The sequence below is a fragment of the Panulirus ornatus genome, chromosome 73 (assembly GCF_036320965.1).
Source record: "Panulirus ornatus isolate Po-2019 chromosome 73, ASM3632096v1, whole genome shotgun sequence".
Taxonomy (NCBI): Eukaryota; Metazoa; Arthropoda; class Malacostraca; order Decapoda; family Palinuridae; genus Panulirus; species Panulirus ornatus.
This window is the reverse complement of record NC_092296.1, coordinates 11,720,544-11,739,636: the sequence shown is the minus strand read 5'-3', so window position 1 is coordinate 11,739,636 and position 19,093 is coordinate 11,720,544. Positions and strand designations below refer to the sequence as shown.

At 41.6% G+C, this 19,093-nt stretch overlaps 1 protein-coding gene across 1 annotated transcript in view; it reads right to left on the bottom strand.

The window, feature by feature from the left end:
- The window catches only part of spn-E (spindle E), a 504,859-nt gene that overhangs the window by 462,371 nt on the left and 23,395 nt on the right, over positions 1-19,093 (bottom strand). Inside the window, exons 4-5 of the mRNA XM_071660992.1 lie at positions 18,710-18,876; positions 17,686-17,850 (exon numbers count right to left, since the gene is read on the bottom strand). Of these exons, the coding sequence (XP_071517093.1) occupies positions 17,686-17,850; positions 18,710-18,876 (332 nt within the window). The remainder of the gene's footprint in view (positions 1-17,685; positions 17,851-18,709; positions 18,877-19,093) is intronic.

The following is a 19,093-nucleotide window of genomic DNA, read 5'->3' as shown; positions in this document are numbered from 1 at the left end:
GAGGTGGAAAGATGGAGTGAAAAAGATTTTCAGTGATTGGGGCCTGAACATTCAGGAGGGTGAAAGGCGGGCAAGGAATAGAGTGAATTGGCTTGATGTGGTATATCGGGGTCGACGTGCTGTCTCTAGATTGAATCAGGGCATGTGAAGCGTCTGGGGTAAACCATGGAAAGTTCTGTGGGGCCTGGATGTGGAAAGGGATCTGTGGTTTTGGGCATTATTGCATGACAGGTAGAGACTGAGTGTGAACGAATGGGGCCTTTGTTGTCTTTTCCTAGCACTACCTCACACACATGAGGGGGGAGGAGGATGTTATTCTATGTGTGGCGAGATGGTGATGGGAATGAATAAAGGCAGACAGTGTGAATTGTGTACATGTGTATATATGTATGTGTCTGTGTGTGTATATATATGTGTACATTGAGATGTATGGATATGTATATTTGTGTGTGTGGATGTTTATGAATATACATGTGTATGGGGGTGGGTTGGGCCATGTCTTTCGTCTGTTTCCTTGTGTACCTTGCAAATGCGGGAGACAGTAGCAAAAAAAAGAAAAAAAAAATAGATTCGCATGTACAAAATTTATACTTGCTGCCTTTATTCATTCCCGTCTCCACCCCACCACACATGAAATGAGAACTTCCTACCCCAGCACACGCGTGAGGTAACGCTAGGAAAAGACAACATAGGCCACATTAGTTCACAGTCAGTCTCTAGCTGTCATGCATAATGCACCAAAACCACAGCTACCTTTCCACATCCAGGCCCCAAAAAACTTTCCATGGTTTACCCCAGACGCTTCACATGCCCTGATTCAATCCACTGACAGCATGTCGACCCCGGTATACCATATTGTTCCAATTCACTCTATTCCTTGCACGCCTTTCACCCTCCTGCATCTTCAGGCCTCAATCGCTCAAAATCTTTTTCACTCCATCCTTCCACCTCCAATTTGGCCTCCCACTTCTCGTTCCCTCCACCTCTGACACATTTATCCCCTTTGTCAATCTTTCCTCACTCATTCTCTCCATATAAAACCATTTCAATACATACTCTTCTGCCCTCTCATCCACACTCTTTTTATTACCACACAGCTCTCTTACCCTTTCATTACTTACCCAATCACACCACCTCACACCACATATCATCCTCAAGCATACTATTCCCAACAGATTCATCCTCCTCCGCACAACCCTATGTATAGCCCACACCTCGCAACCATATAACATTGTTGGAACCACTATTCCTTCAAACATACCCAGTTTTGCTTTCCGAGATAATGTTCTTGCCTTCCACGCTTTCTTCAACGCTCCAAGAACCTTCGCCCCCTCCCCAACTCTGTGACTCACTTCCACTTCCATGGTTCCATTCACTGCCAAATCCACTCCCAGATATCTAAAACATTTCACTTCCTCCAGTTTTTCTCCATTCAAACTTACCTCCCAATTGACTTGTCCCTCAACCCTACTGTACCTAATAACCATGCTCTTATTCACATTTACTCTCAGCTTTCTTCTTTCACACACTTTACCAAACTCAGTCACCAGCTTCTGCAGTTTTCACCCGAATCAGCCCCAGCGCTGTATCATCAGCGAATAACAACTGACTCACTTCCCAAGCCCTCTCATCCACAACAGACTGCATACTTGCCCCTCTCTCCAAAATTCTTGCATTCACCTCCCTAACAACCCTATCCATAAACAAATTAAACAACCATAGAGACATCATGCACACCTGTCGCAAACTGACATTCACTGAGAACCAATCACTTTTCTCTCTTCCTACTTGTACATATGCCTTACACCCTTGATAAAAACTTTTCACTGCTTCTAGCAACTTGTCTCCCACACCATATACTCTTAATATCTTCCACAAAGCATCTCTATCAACTCTATCATATGCTTTCTCTAGATCCATAAATGCTACATACAAATCTATTTGTTTTTCTAAGTATTTCTCACATACATTCTGCAAAGCAAACATCTGATCCACACATCCTCAACCACTTCTGAAACAACACTGTTCTTTCCCAATCTGATGCTCTGTACATGCCTTCACCCTCTCAATCAATACATTCCCATACAATTTCCCAGGAATACTCAACAAACTCATACTTATATAATTTAAACACTCATCTTTATCCCCTTTGCCTTTGTACAATGGCACTATGCATGCATTCCGCTAATTCTCAGGGACTTCACCATGAGCCATACATACATTATATATCCTCACCAACCAGTGAACAACACCGTCACCCCCTTTTTAATACATTCCACTGATTTGAATGCAAAGGTGAGTAATGTGGAAGATGAGGAAATAACTGGTCTACATGGGGTGTTCAGTGTTGTAAATGGAAATGGTGAAGAGCTTGTAGATTTGTATGCTGAATAAGGACTGGTGATTGGGAATACATGGTTTAAAAAAGAGAAATATACATAAGTATACGTATGTAAGTAGGAGAGATGGCCAGAGAGAGATATTGGATTAAGTGTTAATTGATAGGCCTGTGAAAGAGAGACTTTTGGATGTAAATATGCTGAGAGGTGTAACTGGAGGGATGTCTGATCATTATCTTGTTGAGGCAAAGGTGAAGACTTGTAGAGGCTTTCAGAAAAGAAGAGAGAATGTTGGGGTAAGGAGAGTGGTGAGAGTAAGTGAGCTTAGGAAGGAGACTTGTGTGAGGAAGTACCAGGAGAGATAGATAGCAGAATGGAAAAAGGTGAGAGCAAAGGACGTAAGGGGAGTGGGGGAGGAATGGGATGTATTTAAGGAAGCAGTGAAGGCCTGCGCAAAAGATGCTTGTGGCATGAGAAGCGTGGGAGGTAAGCAGATTAGAAAGGGTAGTGAGTGGTAATGTTGAAGAATTAAGATTGTTTGTGAAAGAGAAGAGAGAGGCATTTGGACAATTTTTGCAGGGAAAGAGTGCAAATGACTGGAAGATGTATAAAAGAAAGAGGCAGAAGGTCAAGAGAATGAGGCAAGAGGTGTAAAAGAGGTCAAATGAGAGTTGCAGAGAGAGTATCATTAAATTTTAGGGAGAATAAAAAGATGTTTTGGAAGGAAGTAAATAAAGTGTGTAAGACAAGAGAACAAATGGGAACATCGGTGAAGGGGGTTAATGGGGAGGTAATAACACGTAGTGGTGATGTGAGAAGGAGATGGAGTGAGTATTCTGAAGGTTTGCTGAATGTGTTAGATGATAGAGTGGTAGATACAGGGAGTTTTGATTTAGTGATGTGTGAAAGGAGAGGGTTAGGGGAAATGATGTGGTAAACACAGAAGAGGTAGTAAAAGCTTTGCAAAAGATGAAAGCCGGCAAGGCAGCGGGTTTGGATGGTATTGCAGTGGAATTTACTTAAAAAAGGGGGTGACTGTGTTGTTGACTGGTTGGTAAGGATATTTCATGTATGTATGACTCATGGTGAGGTGCCTGAGGATTGGTGGAATGCATGCATAGTGCCATTGTACAAAGGTAAAGGGGATAAAGGTGAGTGCTCAAATTACAGAGGTATAAGTTTGTTGAGTATTCCTGGAAAATTATATGGGAGGGTATTGATTGAGAGGGTGAAGGCATGTACAGAGCATCAGATTGGGGAAGAGCAGTGTGGTTTCAAAGTGGTAGAGGATGTGTGGATCAGGTGTTTGCTTTGAAGGATGCAAGTGAGAAATACTTAGAAAAGCAAATGGATTTGTATGTAGCACTTATGGATCTGGAGAAGGCATATGATAGAGTTGATAGAGATGGTCTGTGGAAGATATTAAGAATATATGGTGTAGGAGGCAAGTTGTTAGAAGCAGTGAGAAGTTATTATTGAGGATGTAAGACATGTGTAAGAGTAGGAAGAGGGAAAGTGATTGGTTCTCAGTGAATGTCGCTTTGCAGCTGGGGTGCATGATGTCTCCATGGTTGTTTAATGTGTTCATGGATGGGGTTGTCAGGGAGGTGAATGCAAGAGTTTTGGAGAGAGGGGTAGGTATGCAGTCTGTTGTGGATGAGAGAGCTTGGGAAGTGTGTCAATTGCAGTTCACTGATGATACAGTGCTGGTGGCTGATTCATGTGAGAAACTGCAGAAGCTAGAGACAGAGTTTGGTAAAGTGTGTGAAAGAAGAAAGCTGAGAGTAAACGAGAATAAGAGCAAGGATATTAGGTACAGTAGGGTTGAGGAACAAGTTAACTGGGAGGTAAGTTTGAATGGAGAAAAATTGGAGAAAGTGAAGTGTTTTATACATCTGGGGGTGGATTTGGCAATGGATGGAACCATGGAAGCGGAAGTGAGTCACAGGGTGGGGGAGGGGACGAAAGTTCTGGGAGCCTTGAAGAATGTTTGGAAGTCGAGAACATTATCTCGGAGAACAAAAATGGGTATGTTTGAAGGAATAGTGGTTCCAACAATTTTGTATGGCTGCGAGGCGTGGGCTATGGATAGAGTTGTGTGTAGGAGGGCGGATGTGCTGGAAATGAGATGTTTGAGGACAATATGTGGTGTGAGGTGGTTTCATCGAGTAAGTAATGTAAGGGTAAGAAAGATGTGTGGAAATAAAAAGAGCGTGGTTGAGAGAGCAGAAGAGGGTGTTTTGAAATGGTTTGGGCACATGGAGAGAATGAGTGAGGAAAGATTGACCAAGAGGATATATGTGTCGGAGGGAATGAGAAGTGGGAGACCAAATTAGAGGTGGAAAGATGGAGTGAAAAAGATTTTCAGTGATTGGGGCCTGAACATTCAGGAGGGTGAAAGGCGGGCAAGGAATAGAGTGAATTGGCTTGATGTGGTATATCGGGGTCGACGTGCTGTCTCTAGATTGAATCAGGGCATGTGAAGCGTCTGGGGTAAACCATGGAAAGTTCTGTGGGGCCTGGATGTGGAAAGGGATCTGTGGTTTTGGGCATTATTGCATGACAGGTAGAGACTGAGTGTGAACGAATGGGGCCTTTGTTGTCTTTTCCTAGCACTACCTCACACACATGAGGGGGGAGGAGGATGTTATTCTATGTGTGGCGAGATGGTGATGGGAATGAATAAAGGCAGACAGTGTGAATTGTGTACATGTGTATATATGTATGTGTCTGTGTGTGTATATATATGTGTACATTGAGATGTATGGATATGTATATTTGTGTGTGTGGATGTTTATGAATATACATGTGTATGGGGGTGGGTTGGGCCATGTCTTTCATCTGTTTCCTTGTGTACCTTGCAAATGCGGGAGACAGTAGCAAAAAAAAGAAAAAAAAAAATAGATTCGCATGTACAAAATTTATACTTGCTGCCTTTATTCATTCCCGTCTCCACCCCACCACACATGAAATGAGAACTTCCTACCCCAGCACACGCGTGAGGTAACGCTAGGAAAAGACAACATAGGCCACATTAGTTCACAGTCAGTCTCTAGCTGTCATGCATAATGCACCAAAACCACAGCTACCTTTCCACATCCAGGCCCCAAAAAACTTTCCATGGTTTACCCCAGACGCTTCACATGCCCTGATTCAATCCACTGACAGCATGTCGACCCCGGTATACCATATTGTTCCAATTCACTCTATTCCTTGCACGCCTTTCACCTCCTGCATCTTCAGGCCTCAATCGCTCAAAATCTTTTTCACTCCATCCTTCCACCTCCAATTTGGCCTCCCACTTCTCGTTCCCTCCACCTCTGACACATTTATCCCCTTTGTCAATCTTTCCTCACTCATTCTCTCCATATAAAACCATTTCAATACATACTCTTCTGCCCTCTCATCCACACTCTTTTTATTACCACACAGCTCTCTTACCCTTTCATTACTTACCCAATCACACCACCTCACACCACATATCATCCTCAAGCATACTATTCCCAACAGATTCATCCTCCTCCGCACAACCCTATGTATAGCCCACACCTCGCAACCATATAACATTGTTGGAACCACTATTCCTTCAAACATACCCAGTTTTGCTTTCCGAGATAATGTTCTTGCCTTCCACGCTTTCTTCAACGCTCCAAGAACCTTCGCCCCCTCCCCAACTCTGTGACTCACTTCCACTTCCATGGTTCCATTCACTGCCAAATCCACTCCCAGATATCTAAAACATTTCACTTCCTCCAGTTTTTCTCCATTCAAACTTACCTCCCAATTGACTTGTCCCTCAACCCTACTGTACCTAATAACCATGCTCTTATTCACATTTACTCTCAGCTTTCTTCTTTCACACACTTTACCAAACTCAGTCACCAGCTTCTGCAGTTTTCACCCGAATCAGCCCCAGCGCTGTATCATCAGCGAATAACAACTGACTCACTTCCCAAGCCCTCTCATCCACAACAGACTGCATACTTGCCCCTCTCTCCAAAATTCTTGCATTCACCTCCCTAACAACCCTATCCATAAACAAATTAAACAACCATAGAGACATCACGCACACCTGTCACAAACTGACATTCACTGAGAACCAATCACTTTTCTCTCTTCCTACTTGTACATATGCCTTACACCCTTGATAAAAACTTTTCACTGCTTCTAGCAACTTGTCTCCCACACCATATACTCTTAATATCTTCCACAAAGCATCTCTATCAACTCTATCATATGCTTTCTCTAGATCCATAAATGCTACATACAAATCTATTTGTTTTTCTAAGTATTTCTCACATACATTCTGCAAAGCAAACAACTGATCCACACATCCTCAACCACTTCTGAAACAACACTGTTCTTTCCCAATCTAATGCTCTGTACATGCCTTCACCCTCTCAATCAATACATTCCCATACAATTTCCCAGGAATACTCAACAAACTCATACTTATATAATTTAAACACTCATCTTTATCCCCTTTGCCTTTGTACAATGGCACTATGCATGCATTCCGCTAATTCTCAGGGACTTCACCATGAGCCATACATACATTATATATCCTCACCAACCAGTGAACAACACCGTCACCCCCTTTTTTAATACATTCCACTGATTTGAATGCAAAGGTGAGTAATGTGGAAGATGAGGAAATAACTGGTCTACATGGGGTGTTCAGTGTTGTAAATGGAAATGGTGAAGAGCTTGTAGATTTGTATGCTGAATAAGGACTGGTGATTGGGAATACATGGTTTAAAAAAGAGAAATATACATAAGTATACGTATGTAAGTAGGAGAGATGGCCAGAGAGAGATATTGGATTAAGTGTTAATTGATAGGCCTGTGAAAGAGAGACTTTTGGATGTAAATATGCTGAGAGGTGTAACTGGAGGGATGTCTGATCATTATCTTGTTGAGGCAAAGGTGAAGACTTGTAGAGGCTTTCAGAAAAGAAGAGAGAATGTTGGGGTAAGGAGAGTGGTGAGAGTAAGTGAGCTTAGGAAGGAGACTTGTGTGAGGAAGTACCAGGAGAGATAGATAGCAGAATGGAAAAAGGTGAGAGCAAAGGACGTAAGGGGAATGGGGGAGGAATGGGATGTATTTAAGGAAGCAGTGAAGGCCTGCGCAAAAGATGCTTGTGGCATGAGAAGCGTGGGAGGTAAGCAGATTAGAAAGGGTAGTGAGTGGTAATGTTGAAGAATTAAGATTGTTTGTGAAAGAGAAGAGAGAGGCATTTGGACAATTTTTGCAGGGAAAGAGTGCAAATGACTGGAAGATGTATAAAAGAAAGAGGCAGAAGGTCAAGAGAATGAGGCAAGAGGTGTAAAAGAGGTCAAATGAGAGTTGCAGAGAGAGTATCATTAAATTTTAGGGAGAATAAAAAGATGTTTTGGAAGGAAGTAAATAAAGTGTGTAAGACAAGAGAACAAATGGGAACATCGGTGAAGGGGGTTAATGGGGAGGTAATAACACGTAGTGGTGATGTGAGAAGGAGATGGAGTGAGTATTCTGAAGGTTTGCTGAATGTGTTAGATGATAGAGTGGTAGATACAGGGAGTTTTGATTTAGTGGTGTGTGAAAGGAGAGGGTTAGGGGAAATGATGTGGTAAACACAGAAGAGGTAGTAAAAGCTTTGCAAAAGATGAAAGCCGGCAAGGCAGCGGGTTTGGATGGTATTGCAGTGGAATTTACTTAAAAAAGGGGGTGACTGTGTTGTTGACTGGTTGGTAAGGATATTTCATGTATGTATGACTCATGGTGAGGTGCCTGAGGATTGGTGGAATGCATGCATAGTGCCATTGTACAAAGGTAAAGGGGATAAAGGTGAGTGCTCAAATTACAGAGGTATAAGTTTGTTGAGTATTCCTGGAAAATTATATGGGAGGGTATTGATTGAGAGGGTGAAGGCATGTACAGAGCATCAGATTGGGGAAGAGCAGTGTGGTTTCAAAGTGGTAGAGGATGTGTGGATCAGGTGTTTGCTTTGAAGGATGCATGTGAGAAATACTTAGAAAAGCAAATGGATTTGTATGTAGCACTTATGGATCTGGAGAAGGCATATGATAGAGTTGATAGAGATGGTCTGTGGAAGATATTAAGAATATATGGTGTAGGAGGCAAGTTGTTAGAAGCAGTGAGAAGTTATTATTGAGGATGTAAGACATGTGTAAGAGTAGGAAGAGGGAAAGTGATTGGTTCTCAGTGAATGTCGCTTTGCAGCTGGGGTGCATGATGTCTCCATGGTTGTTTAATGTGTTCATGGATGGGGTTGTCAGGGAGGTGAATGCAAGAGTTTTGGAGAGAGGGGTAGGTATGCAGTCTGTTGTGGATGAGAGAGCTTGGGAAGTGTGTCAATTGCAGTTCACTGATGATACAGTGCTGGTGGCTGATTCATGTGAGAAACTGCAGAAGCTAGAGACAGAGTTTGGTAAAGTGTGTGAAAGAAGAAAGCTGAGAGTAAACGAGAATAAGAGCAAGGATATTAGGTACAGTAGGGTTGAGGAACAAGTTAACTGGGAGGTAAGTTTGAATGGAGAAAAATTGGAGAAAGTGAAGTGTTTTATACATCTGGGGGCGGATTTGGCAATGGATGGAACCATGGAAGCGGAAGTGAGTCACAGGGTGGGGGAGGGGACGAAAGTTCTGGGAGCATTGAAAAATGTGTGGAAGGCGAGAACATTATCTTGCAAAGCAAAAATGGGTATGTTTGAAGGAATAGTAGTTCCAACAATGTTATATGGTTGCAAGGCATGGGCTATAGATGAGTTGTGCGGAGGAGGGTGGATGTGTTGGAAATGAGATGTTTGAGGACAATATGTGGTTTGAGGTGGTTTGATCGAGTAAGTAATGAAAGGGTAAGAGAGATGTGTGGTAATAAAAAGAGTGTGGTTGAGAGAACAGAAGAGGGTGTTTTGAAATGGTTTGATCACATGGATAGAATGAGTAAGGAAAGACTGACAGACGATATATGTGTCAGAGTTGGCAGGAACAAGGAGAAGTGGGAGACCAAAATGGAGGTGGAAAGATGGAGTGAAAAAGATTTTGAGCGATGGCAGCTTGAACATGTGAACATGCAGGAGGGTGAAAGGCGTGCAAGGAACAGAGTGAATTAGGATGATATGGTACACCAGGGTTGACATGCTGTCAATGGACTGAAACAGGGCATGTGAAATGTCTGGCGTAAACCATGGAATGGTCTATGGGGACTGGATGAGGATAGGGGGCTGCAGTGTCGGTGCATTACATTACACATGACAGCTAGAGATTGAGTATGAGCGAATGTGCCCTTTTTTTTGTTTTTTCCTGGCGCTACCTCACTGGGGGACGCTGTTAACTGTATGGCAGAGGGGCGACAGGAATGGATGAAGGCAGCAAGTATGAATAATTACATGTGTATATATGTATATGTCTGTGAATGTATATGTATATGTTGAAATGTTATTTCTATTTATCATACTTGGATGCTGTCTCCCACCTTAGTGAGGTAGCGCAAAGAAACAGACAAAGAAATGGCCCAACCTACCCACATACACATGTATGTATATAAACACCCACACATGCAAACATACATACCTATACATTTCAATGTATACATACATACATATACATACATATGTACATATTCATACTTGCTGCCTTCATCCATTCCCGTCACCATCCCACCACACATGAAATGGCACCCCTTCTCCCTGTGCGTGTGCAAGGTAGCACTAGGAAAAGACAAAAAAGGCCACATCCACACACACTCAGTCTGTAGCTGTCCACAGCTCCCTTTCAACATCCAGGCAACATAAAACTTTTCAAGGTTTACCCCAGTCGCTTCACATGCCTTGGATCAATCTACTGACAGCACGTTGACCCCGGTATACCTCATGGTTCCAATTTACTCTATTCTTTGCATGCCTTTCACCCTCCTGTATATTCATGCCCCAATCGCTCAAAATTTTTTCACTCCATCATTCCACCTCCAATTTGGTCTCCCACTTCTTGTTCCCTCCACCTCTGACACATATATCCTCTTTGTCAATCTTTCCTCACTCATTCTCTCCATGTGACCAAACCATTTCAATACACCCCCTTCTACTCTCTCAACCACATTCTTTTTATTACCACAAATCTCTCTTATCCTTTCATTACTTACTCGATCAAACCATCTCATACCATATATTGTCCTGAAACATTTCATTTCCAACACAACCACCCTTCTCCACACAACCCTATCTATAACCCATGCCTCGCAACCATATAACATTGTTGGAACCACTATTCCTTCAAACATACCCACTTTTACTCTCCGAGATAACGTTCTTACCTTCCACATATTCTTCAATGCTCCCAGAACCTTCGCCCCCTCCCCCACCCTGTGACTCTCTTTCTGTTCCATGGTTCCAACTGTTGCTAAATCCACTCCCAGATACCTAAAACACTTCACTTCCTCCAAGGTTTTCTCCATTCAAACTTACCTTCTGATTAATTTGTCCCTCAACCCTCCTGAAACTAATAACCTTGCTCTTATTCACATTTACTCTCAGCTTTTCTCTTTCACACACTTTACCAAACTCAAACTTCTGCAGTTTCTCAAAGCAAATCAGCCATCAGCACAGTATCATCAGCGAAAACAACTATTCACTTCCCAAGCCCTCTCATCCATAACAGACTGCACACTTGCCCCTCTCTCCAGAAGTCTTGCATTCACTTTCCTAACAAACCCATCCATAAACACATTAAACAACCATGGAGACATCACACACCTCTGCCACAAACTGACATTCACTGGGACCCAATCGTTTTCCTTTCTTCCTACTTGTGCACATGCCTTACATCCTTGATAAAAACTTTTCACTGCTTCTAGCAACTTACTTACCACACCATATACTCTTAATACATTCCAAAGAGCATCCTTATCATATGGCTTCTCCAGAACCATAAATGCTACATGCAAATTCATCTGCTTTTCTAGGTATTTCTTCATCTGCTTTTCTAAGTATTTCTCACATACATTCTTCAAAGCAAACACCTGATCCATACATCCTCTACCACTTCTGAAACTACACTGCTCTTTCCCAATCTGATGCTCTGTGCATTCTTTCACCCTCTCAATCAATACCCTCCCATAAAATTTCCCAGGAATACTCAACAAACTTATACCTCTGTAATTTGAAAACTCACCTTTATCCCCTTTGCCTTTGTACAATGGCACCATGCATGCATTCTGCCAATCCTCAGGCACTTCACCATGAACCATACATACATTGAATATCCTTACCTACCAGTCATCAACACAGTTGTTCAGGTACACCACCGACTTTGCGGCAACTGATGGTTCGGTACCTCTTTTATTTATTATCTATTTATTTTGCTTTGTCGCTGTCTCCTGCGTTTGCGAAGGTAGCGCAAGGAAACAGACGAAAAGAAATGGCCCAACCCACCCCCATACAGAATGTATACACACACACGTCCACACACGCAAATATACATACCTATACATCTCAATGTACACATATATATACATACACAGACACATACATATATACCCATGCACACAATTCACACTGTCTGCCCCCATTCACTCCCATCGCCACCTCGCCACACATGGAATACCTTCCCCCTCCCCCCTCATGTGTGCGAGGTAGCACTAGGAAAAGACAACAAAGGCCCCATTCGTTCACACTCATTCTCTAGCTGTCACGCAATAATGCCCGAAACCACAGCTCCCTTTCCATATCCAGGCCCCACACAACTTTCCATGGTTTACCCCAGATGCTTCACATGCCCTGATTCAATCCACTGACAGCAAGTCAACCCCGGTATACCACATCGATCCAATTCACTCTATTCCTTGCCCTCCTTTCACCCTCCTGCATGTTCAGGCCCCGATCACACAAAATCTTTTTCACTCCATCTTTCCACCTCCAATTTGGTCTCCCAGTTTTTATCGAGGATGTAAGGCATGTGTACGTGTAGGAAGAGAGGAAAGTGATTGGTTCTCAGTGAATGTAGGTTTGCGGCAGGGGTGTGTGATGTCTCCATGGTTGTTTAATTTGTTTATGGATGGGGTTGTTAGGGAGGTGAATGCAAGAGTTTTGGAAAGAGGGGCAAGTATGAAGTCTGTTGTGGATGAGAGAGCTTGGGAAGTGAGTCAGTTGTTGTTCGCTGATGATACAGCGCTGGTGGCTGATTCATGTGAGAAACTGCAGAAGCTGGTGACTGAGTTCGGTAAAGTGTGTGAAAGAAGAAAGTTAAGAGTAAATGTGAATAAGAGCAAGGTTATTAGGTACAGTAGGGTTGAGGGTCAAGTCAATTGGGAAGTAAGTTTGAATGGAGAAAAACTGGAGGAAATAAAGTGTTTTAGATATCTGGGAGTGGATCTGGCAGCGGATGGAACCATGGAAGCAGGAAGTGAATCATAGGGTGGGGGAGGGGGCGAAAATCCTGGGAGCCTTGAAGAATGTGTGGAAGTCGAGAACATTATCTCGGAAAGCAAAAATGGGTATGTTTGAGGAATAGTAGTTCCAACAATGTTGTATGGTTGCGGTACCTCTTTTATTCTGGATAAAATTACACGAGGAAACTTGAAATTACAGTGACCACAGATGGCGCTGTGCGTAAGGCGCTTATCTACATTCTTTACACTGCACTTGGTGGTGATACCACAATTCTGTGAGATTCTTAGCTTATTTTGCTTAAATTCAACCCTAGCTATGGTTTCTAAGACATAATGAGTGTGTCAGTCGTGGTGTCAAACATAAACACCAGTCCATATCAATCCAAGATACAGTAGAACTGTTAAAAGAAATGGACTGTGGTGTTTCAGTGCATAAGTTGTGTGACATATAGAGTAATGGTTCATCAACTGTTTATGATACAAAGAAGCAAAGGGAGAAAATATTGATATTCTATGCAGACAGCAATTCCAATAAGTAAATGATGATTACAAAAACTATGAAAGATGGTAAGAGTACTGAGCACGACCGAGTCGGATCGATGGAGTGGACTTGTCAGGTAGATGATAATGGACCAGGATAAGTTGTTCCATAAAGAACTTAAATTACAACATGAGCGTGACTATAGTAAAGGATGGCTTCAAAGATTCAAGAAGCGTAGAATTACCATGAATAAAGTGTGCGGATAAAAGCGGTCTGCAAACCACGAAGGAGCTGCCAAGTATGTGGACAGATTTGCATAACTCGTAGCTGTCAAGCAACACAGTCCTGAGCAGGTGTATAATGCAGACAAAACTACATTATTCTGACGATGCACATCTAAAAAATTTCTAATAACAGAAGACAAAGTTCCCAGAGGATTCAAACAATCTAAGGACAGACTTACCATCTTAGGATGCTCAAACATTCAATATTGGTTTAATTTAAATTTCCAGCAGTCCAAGGGATACTTTAGACACATGGGAGATGTTTAATTAGTGGGTTAGAGGTGTGTTGTTGAATTATTATTACGTGACCACGGTTGGTCCAGCAAAATGGTTAATCCAGCAAGGTTTTGGACCCAAGAGTGCCGGAAAATTGGTGGTGTACTTGTATATGTACGTATATGTGCGTGTATGGGCGTCTAGGTATATAATGTGCATATGAGTGAATGGGCCATTCTTCATCTGTTTCCTTGCACTACCTTGCTGATATAGGAAACAGCAATTAAGTATAATAATAATAATGATGATAATAAGAATGTATATGTCTGAGTATGTGTATATGTAGAAATGTATATGTATATGCACATGTATGGGGGTTTATGTGTATACATGTGTACATGAGTTTGTGGGCCATTCTTCATCTGTTTTCCTGGCATTAATTTGCTGATGCAGGAAACAGCAAGAAAAAATTCTTCTGTTTCTCCTTTTATTTTTTTTTATTTATTTTGCTTTGTAGCTGTCTCCTGCGTTTGCGAGGTAGCGCAAGGAAACAGACGAAAGAAATGGCCCAACCCACCCCCACACACATATATATACATACACGTCCACACATGCAAATATACATACCTATACATCTCAATGTACACATACATATACACAAACAGACATATACATATATACACATGTACATAATTCATACTGTCTGCCTTTACTTATTCCCATCACCACCTCGCCACACATGGAATAACATCCCCCTTCCCACCCTATGTGTGCGAGGTAGCGCTAGGAAAAGACAACAAACGCTCCCATTTGTTCACACTCAGTCTCTAGCTGTCATGTAATAATGCCCGAAACCACAGCTCCCTTTCCACATCCAGGCCCCACACAACTTTCCATGGTTTACCCCATGCCACATACCCCATCCATTGACAGCACGTCGACCCCGGTATACCACACTGATCCAATTCACTCTATTCCTTGCACGCCTTTCACCCTCCTGCATGTTCAGGCCCCAATCACTCAAAATCTTTTTCACTCCATCTTTCCACCTCCAATTTGGTCTCCCACTTCTTCTCGTTCCCTCCACCTCCGACACTCATTCTCTCCATGTGCCTAAACTATTTCAAAACACCCTCTTCTGCTCTCTCAACCACAGCTCTTTTTATTTCCACACATCTCTCTCACCCTTACATTACTTACTCGATCAAACCACCTCACACCACATATTGTCCTCAAACATCTCATTTCCAGCACATCCACCCTCCTGCGCACAACTCTATCCATAGCCCACACCTCGCAACCATACAACATTGTTGGAACCACTATTCCTTCAAACATACCCATTTTTGCTTTCCGAGATAATGTTCTCGACTTCCACACATGCTTCAAGGCTCACAGGATTTTCGCCCCCTCCCCCAACCTATGATTCACTTCCGCTTCCATGGTTCCATCCGCCGCCAGATCCACTCCCAGATATCTAAAAGACTTTACTTCCTCCAGTTTTTCTCCATTCAAACTTACCTCCCAATTGACTTGACCCTCAACCCTACTGTACCTAATAACCTTGCTCTTATTCACATTTACTCTTAACTTTCTTCTTTCACACACTTTACCAAACTCAGTCACCAGCTTCTGCAGTTTCTCACATGAATCAGCCACCAGCGCTGTATCATCAGCGAACAACAATTGACTCACTTCCCAAGCTCTCTCATCCCCAACAGACTGCATACTTGCCCCTCTTTCCAAAACTCTTGCATTCACCTCCCTAACAACCCCATCCATAAACGAATTAAACAGCCATGGAGACATCACACACCCCTGCCGCAAACCTACATTCACTGAGAACCAATCACTTTCCTCTCTTCCTACACGTGCACATGCCTTACATCCTCGATAAAAACTTTTCACTGCTTCTAACAACTTGCCTCCCACACCATATATTCTTAGTACCTTCCACAGAGCATCTCTATCAACTCTATCATATGCCTTTTCCAGATCAATAAATGCTACATACAAATCCATTTGCTTTTCTAAGTATTTCTCACATACATTCTTCAAAGCAAACACCTGATCCACACATCCTCTACCACTTCTGAAACCACACTGTTCTTCCCCAATCTGATGCTCTGTACATGCCTTCACCCTCTCAATTATTACCCTCCCATATAATTTACCCGGAATATTCAACAAACTTATACCTCTGTAATTTGAGCACTCACTCTTATCCCCTTTGCCTTTGTACAACGGCACTATGCAAGCATTCCTCCAATCCCCAGGCACCTCACCATGAATCATACATACATCAAATAACCTTACCAACCAGTCAACAATACAGTCACCCTCTTTTTCAATAAACTCCACTGCAATACCATCCTTTTAGAAAGTTAAATAAAAGAAGGGGAGTGTTTCCAGCTCCCCTGTTCCCGCCCCCTTTACTTGCCTTCTATGACACACATGGAATATGTGGGAAGTATTCTTTCTCCCCTATCCCCAGGGATAGCTAGGACATCCTACCTAAATCTCTTCCTTGTATATCAACTTACTGTTATATTTCTTTCTTGTATCTACATTGATGATGTGATTATTACATGAAAGTGCACTTAGGAACTTATCGTGTTTCATTTTCCTGTGGACATTTAGGAACAAATATATACATGTGCATATCCATACCTGCTCACCTTCATCCATTCCCGATGCTACCCTTCCACACAGAAAATGTTCGTTTAGCATACACAGAAAACCCACTGATGTTTGTTCTTATAGTTATCATCATTCAGCTCAAAATGACAGAGATAAACTATCATTATTCCAGTTGATGTTTCTTAAGGCATTATATATATATATATATATATATGCAGTCAGGAATTTACTGATGATGAGTTCGAGAAGATATATTCTATTGAATCCAAGTTAAAGAAATCATTACATAGAGTTAAACCCAAATTCCCCTTAATACCAAGAATGTCTTAGTTCTTCCTTTTAGTGATAATTTTACATTACTTCCCATGTTACTTAAATTCTTTAATGCAAATAGAGCCTTCAGTAATAACAATATTATAAAGAATATCTTCATCAAAACTCACCAGAAATTCTGTGGGCTATGTTTACAGGATCCCTTGTAAAGTCTGTAATATGTCTTATGTTGGAAAGTGTATTGGGAAGGTTATTGATGGCTCTGTACTGAGGCAGCACATCAGTGGATGTCAAATATACTCCTTTGACCCAAGTAGCAGTCCAAAGTTTTGCTATATCCATACATGAACTGCTAGCATTCTGTGCACAAACATACAATCTCCCCTTGTTACACATAATACTTTACAAACATGTAACCCACACAGCTCATTCTTCCTGACTTCATATTTTTTCTGCAGAGTGCTATGTGCTATCCCGTTTTAGCAAAACGGTAGGAGCAATAGAAACTAGAAGGTAGGAAAATACGACAGGAGCAGTAGTATGTAAGAAAATTAGCAAGGAGCATTAGGTAGGAGAAGTACACCTAGGTAGACACATTATGTAATAGTTGTTGGTAAGAACATTCAGTAAGAGCCCCAGAAAACACCGTGCTAGAATTGCCCTCTGCCAGCAGCCTGCTTAAGATGAGGCACTAAAGGTTAAAAGCAGCACTGGAGTCCACAAGTTATGGAGACTTTTGCTGTAGCCATCCTCTCAAGGGAATTCCTAAAGGGAACTGATGTCAGAGATTCAGACAAATAGGCATATTGAGAGATAGCATCAATGTTGGAACCAAACTTCTTTGTCATCAATCATTTCAGGTCTAACCTGTGAGAAGTGATATTTTTACACTGGATTCATTAATGTCATGTCAATAGCACAATAAATCAAAATTCACAGTAGAATAAGGAAATTTAGTCTTTCTAAATCTCCCACTTATCATCTCACTTTGCTGAACTTATTACTACATCTTATATGTCTTTCTGCTTTTCTGCAGCCATAGTTCTTCATTTGACATCAACTTACCTGTTTCAGTGTGAGAATAGTTCGATGTATGTCAGCCATTTTAGGTGGGTCTAGAGCCAAAGCTAAAAGTGAATGAGGTTCTCCCATGTTGAGAACCTTAGTCTTTAGTATAATGTGTGTAAGAGGAGTACGGCACAGTTCCGGTGTTGCATATGCTGACAACTTCTGAAAATAAGACCATATGATTATTTAACCAGACTGAATTCTCCCATCCACACTCAAACATATTTGCTTTGTCAATCTCCACAACACAAAAATTTCCAAGCACAGCAATGTTGCAAGAGCCTTGCATCCAATTTTCAGAGATGCTTGTATTCCTTTCAAAGGTGAGAGACAGGAGAACCACATATAAGATTACATAAATACGTACAGAGCTGAGACATAAATACAAGACTTATCTTGAATTCATGGAGAAGAGATGAAATCCCTCAGATAACAGCTTAGGACAAAATATAAAACAGTACTCAAGACAAATCAACAGTGTATCTGGATTACTAGAAGAAACTAACACAAAACAATCAAGATAGTCTGAGCATCCCACTCCACCAGCAACTCAAGTCCTCATCACCAACATTCTCATCACAAACTTTTGTCTAACTTACCTATGATATGGCAACAGTTGCTGAACCAGACAGTTGAAATTACATTATATCAGAATGTAGTATACTGATGGTAAGCATATATTTGTTATATCTTATTTTCACTAAGAAACATAAAAATCCCATTTAGATACATTCTATCATTCAATTCAATTTTGACATATTCTAACATGTAAATATGGTGTGAACTACAGACAGATTAAAACTTATGGGCTAATGAAGCAAGATACCTTAAGAACGTGCAATGGCAAGCCATGAGCATGAGATTAGCTTGTTTCTTTTGGAATGTTAAATACCAATTAGGAATGCCACAAGCACCTGGTACAGTGTTCATAAAGATATGCAGTTCAAGCAGGCAGAAATCAGTTCACTTTTCATGAAATGTACACAAGCTGTGAAGGAATTCCAAAAAGATAATAGCTAACCTCAAAAAAAACTTGTGGGATGAGACGATATACTCTGCCTGAAGACACTCGACCGGATCTTCCTGCTCTCTGTTTACATGAAGCTTGTGATGTCCAAGCTAGCTTCAGTGAGGTATAATTGGTCACTATGTCACAACACAAGACCTTTGTCAGGCAAAAGTCAATCACTGGAAAAAATTCATGAATTAAAAGCTGCATATCAAAAAATGTTTTTCCCAACAATTCTTCAGTACACATTTGAATAAAAAATCCAGTCCATATGGCCATGTTCTTGTATTCCTCTTTCTTTCTCATCTTATTACACCACTTCCTGTACTCTGAGCCCAGTATCATAACTAACCAGCCTTTTACAATTCAACTAATCTTGAAGTAACTTTCATCTTT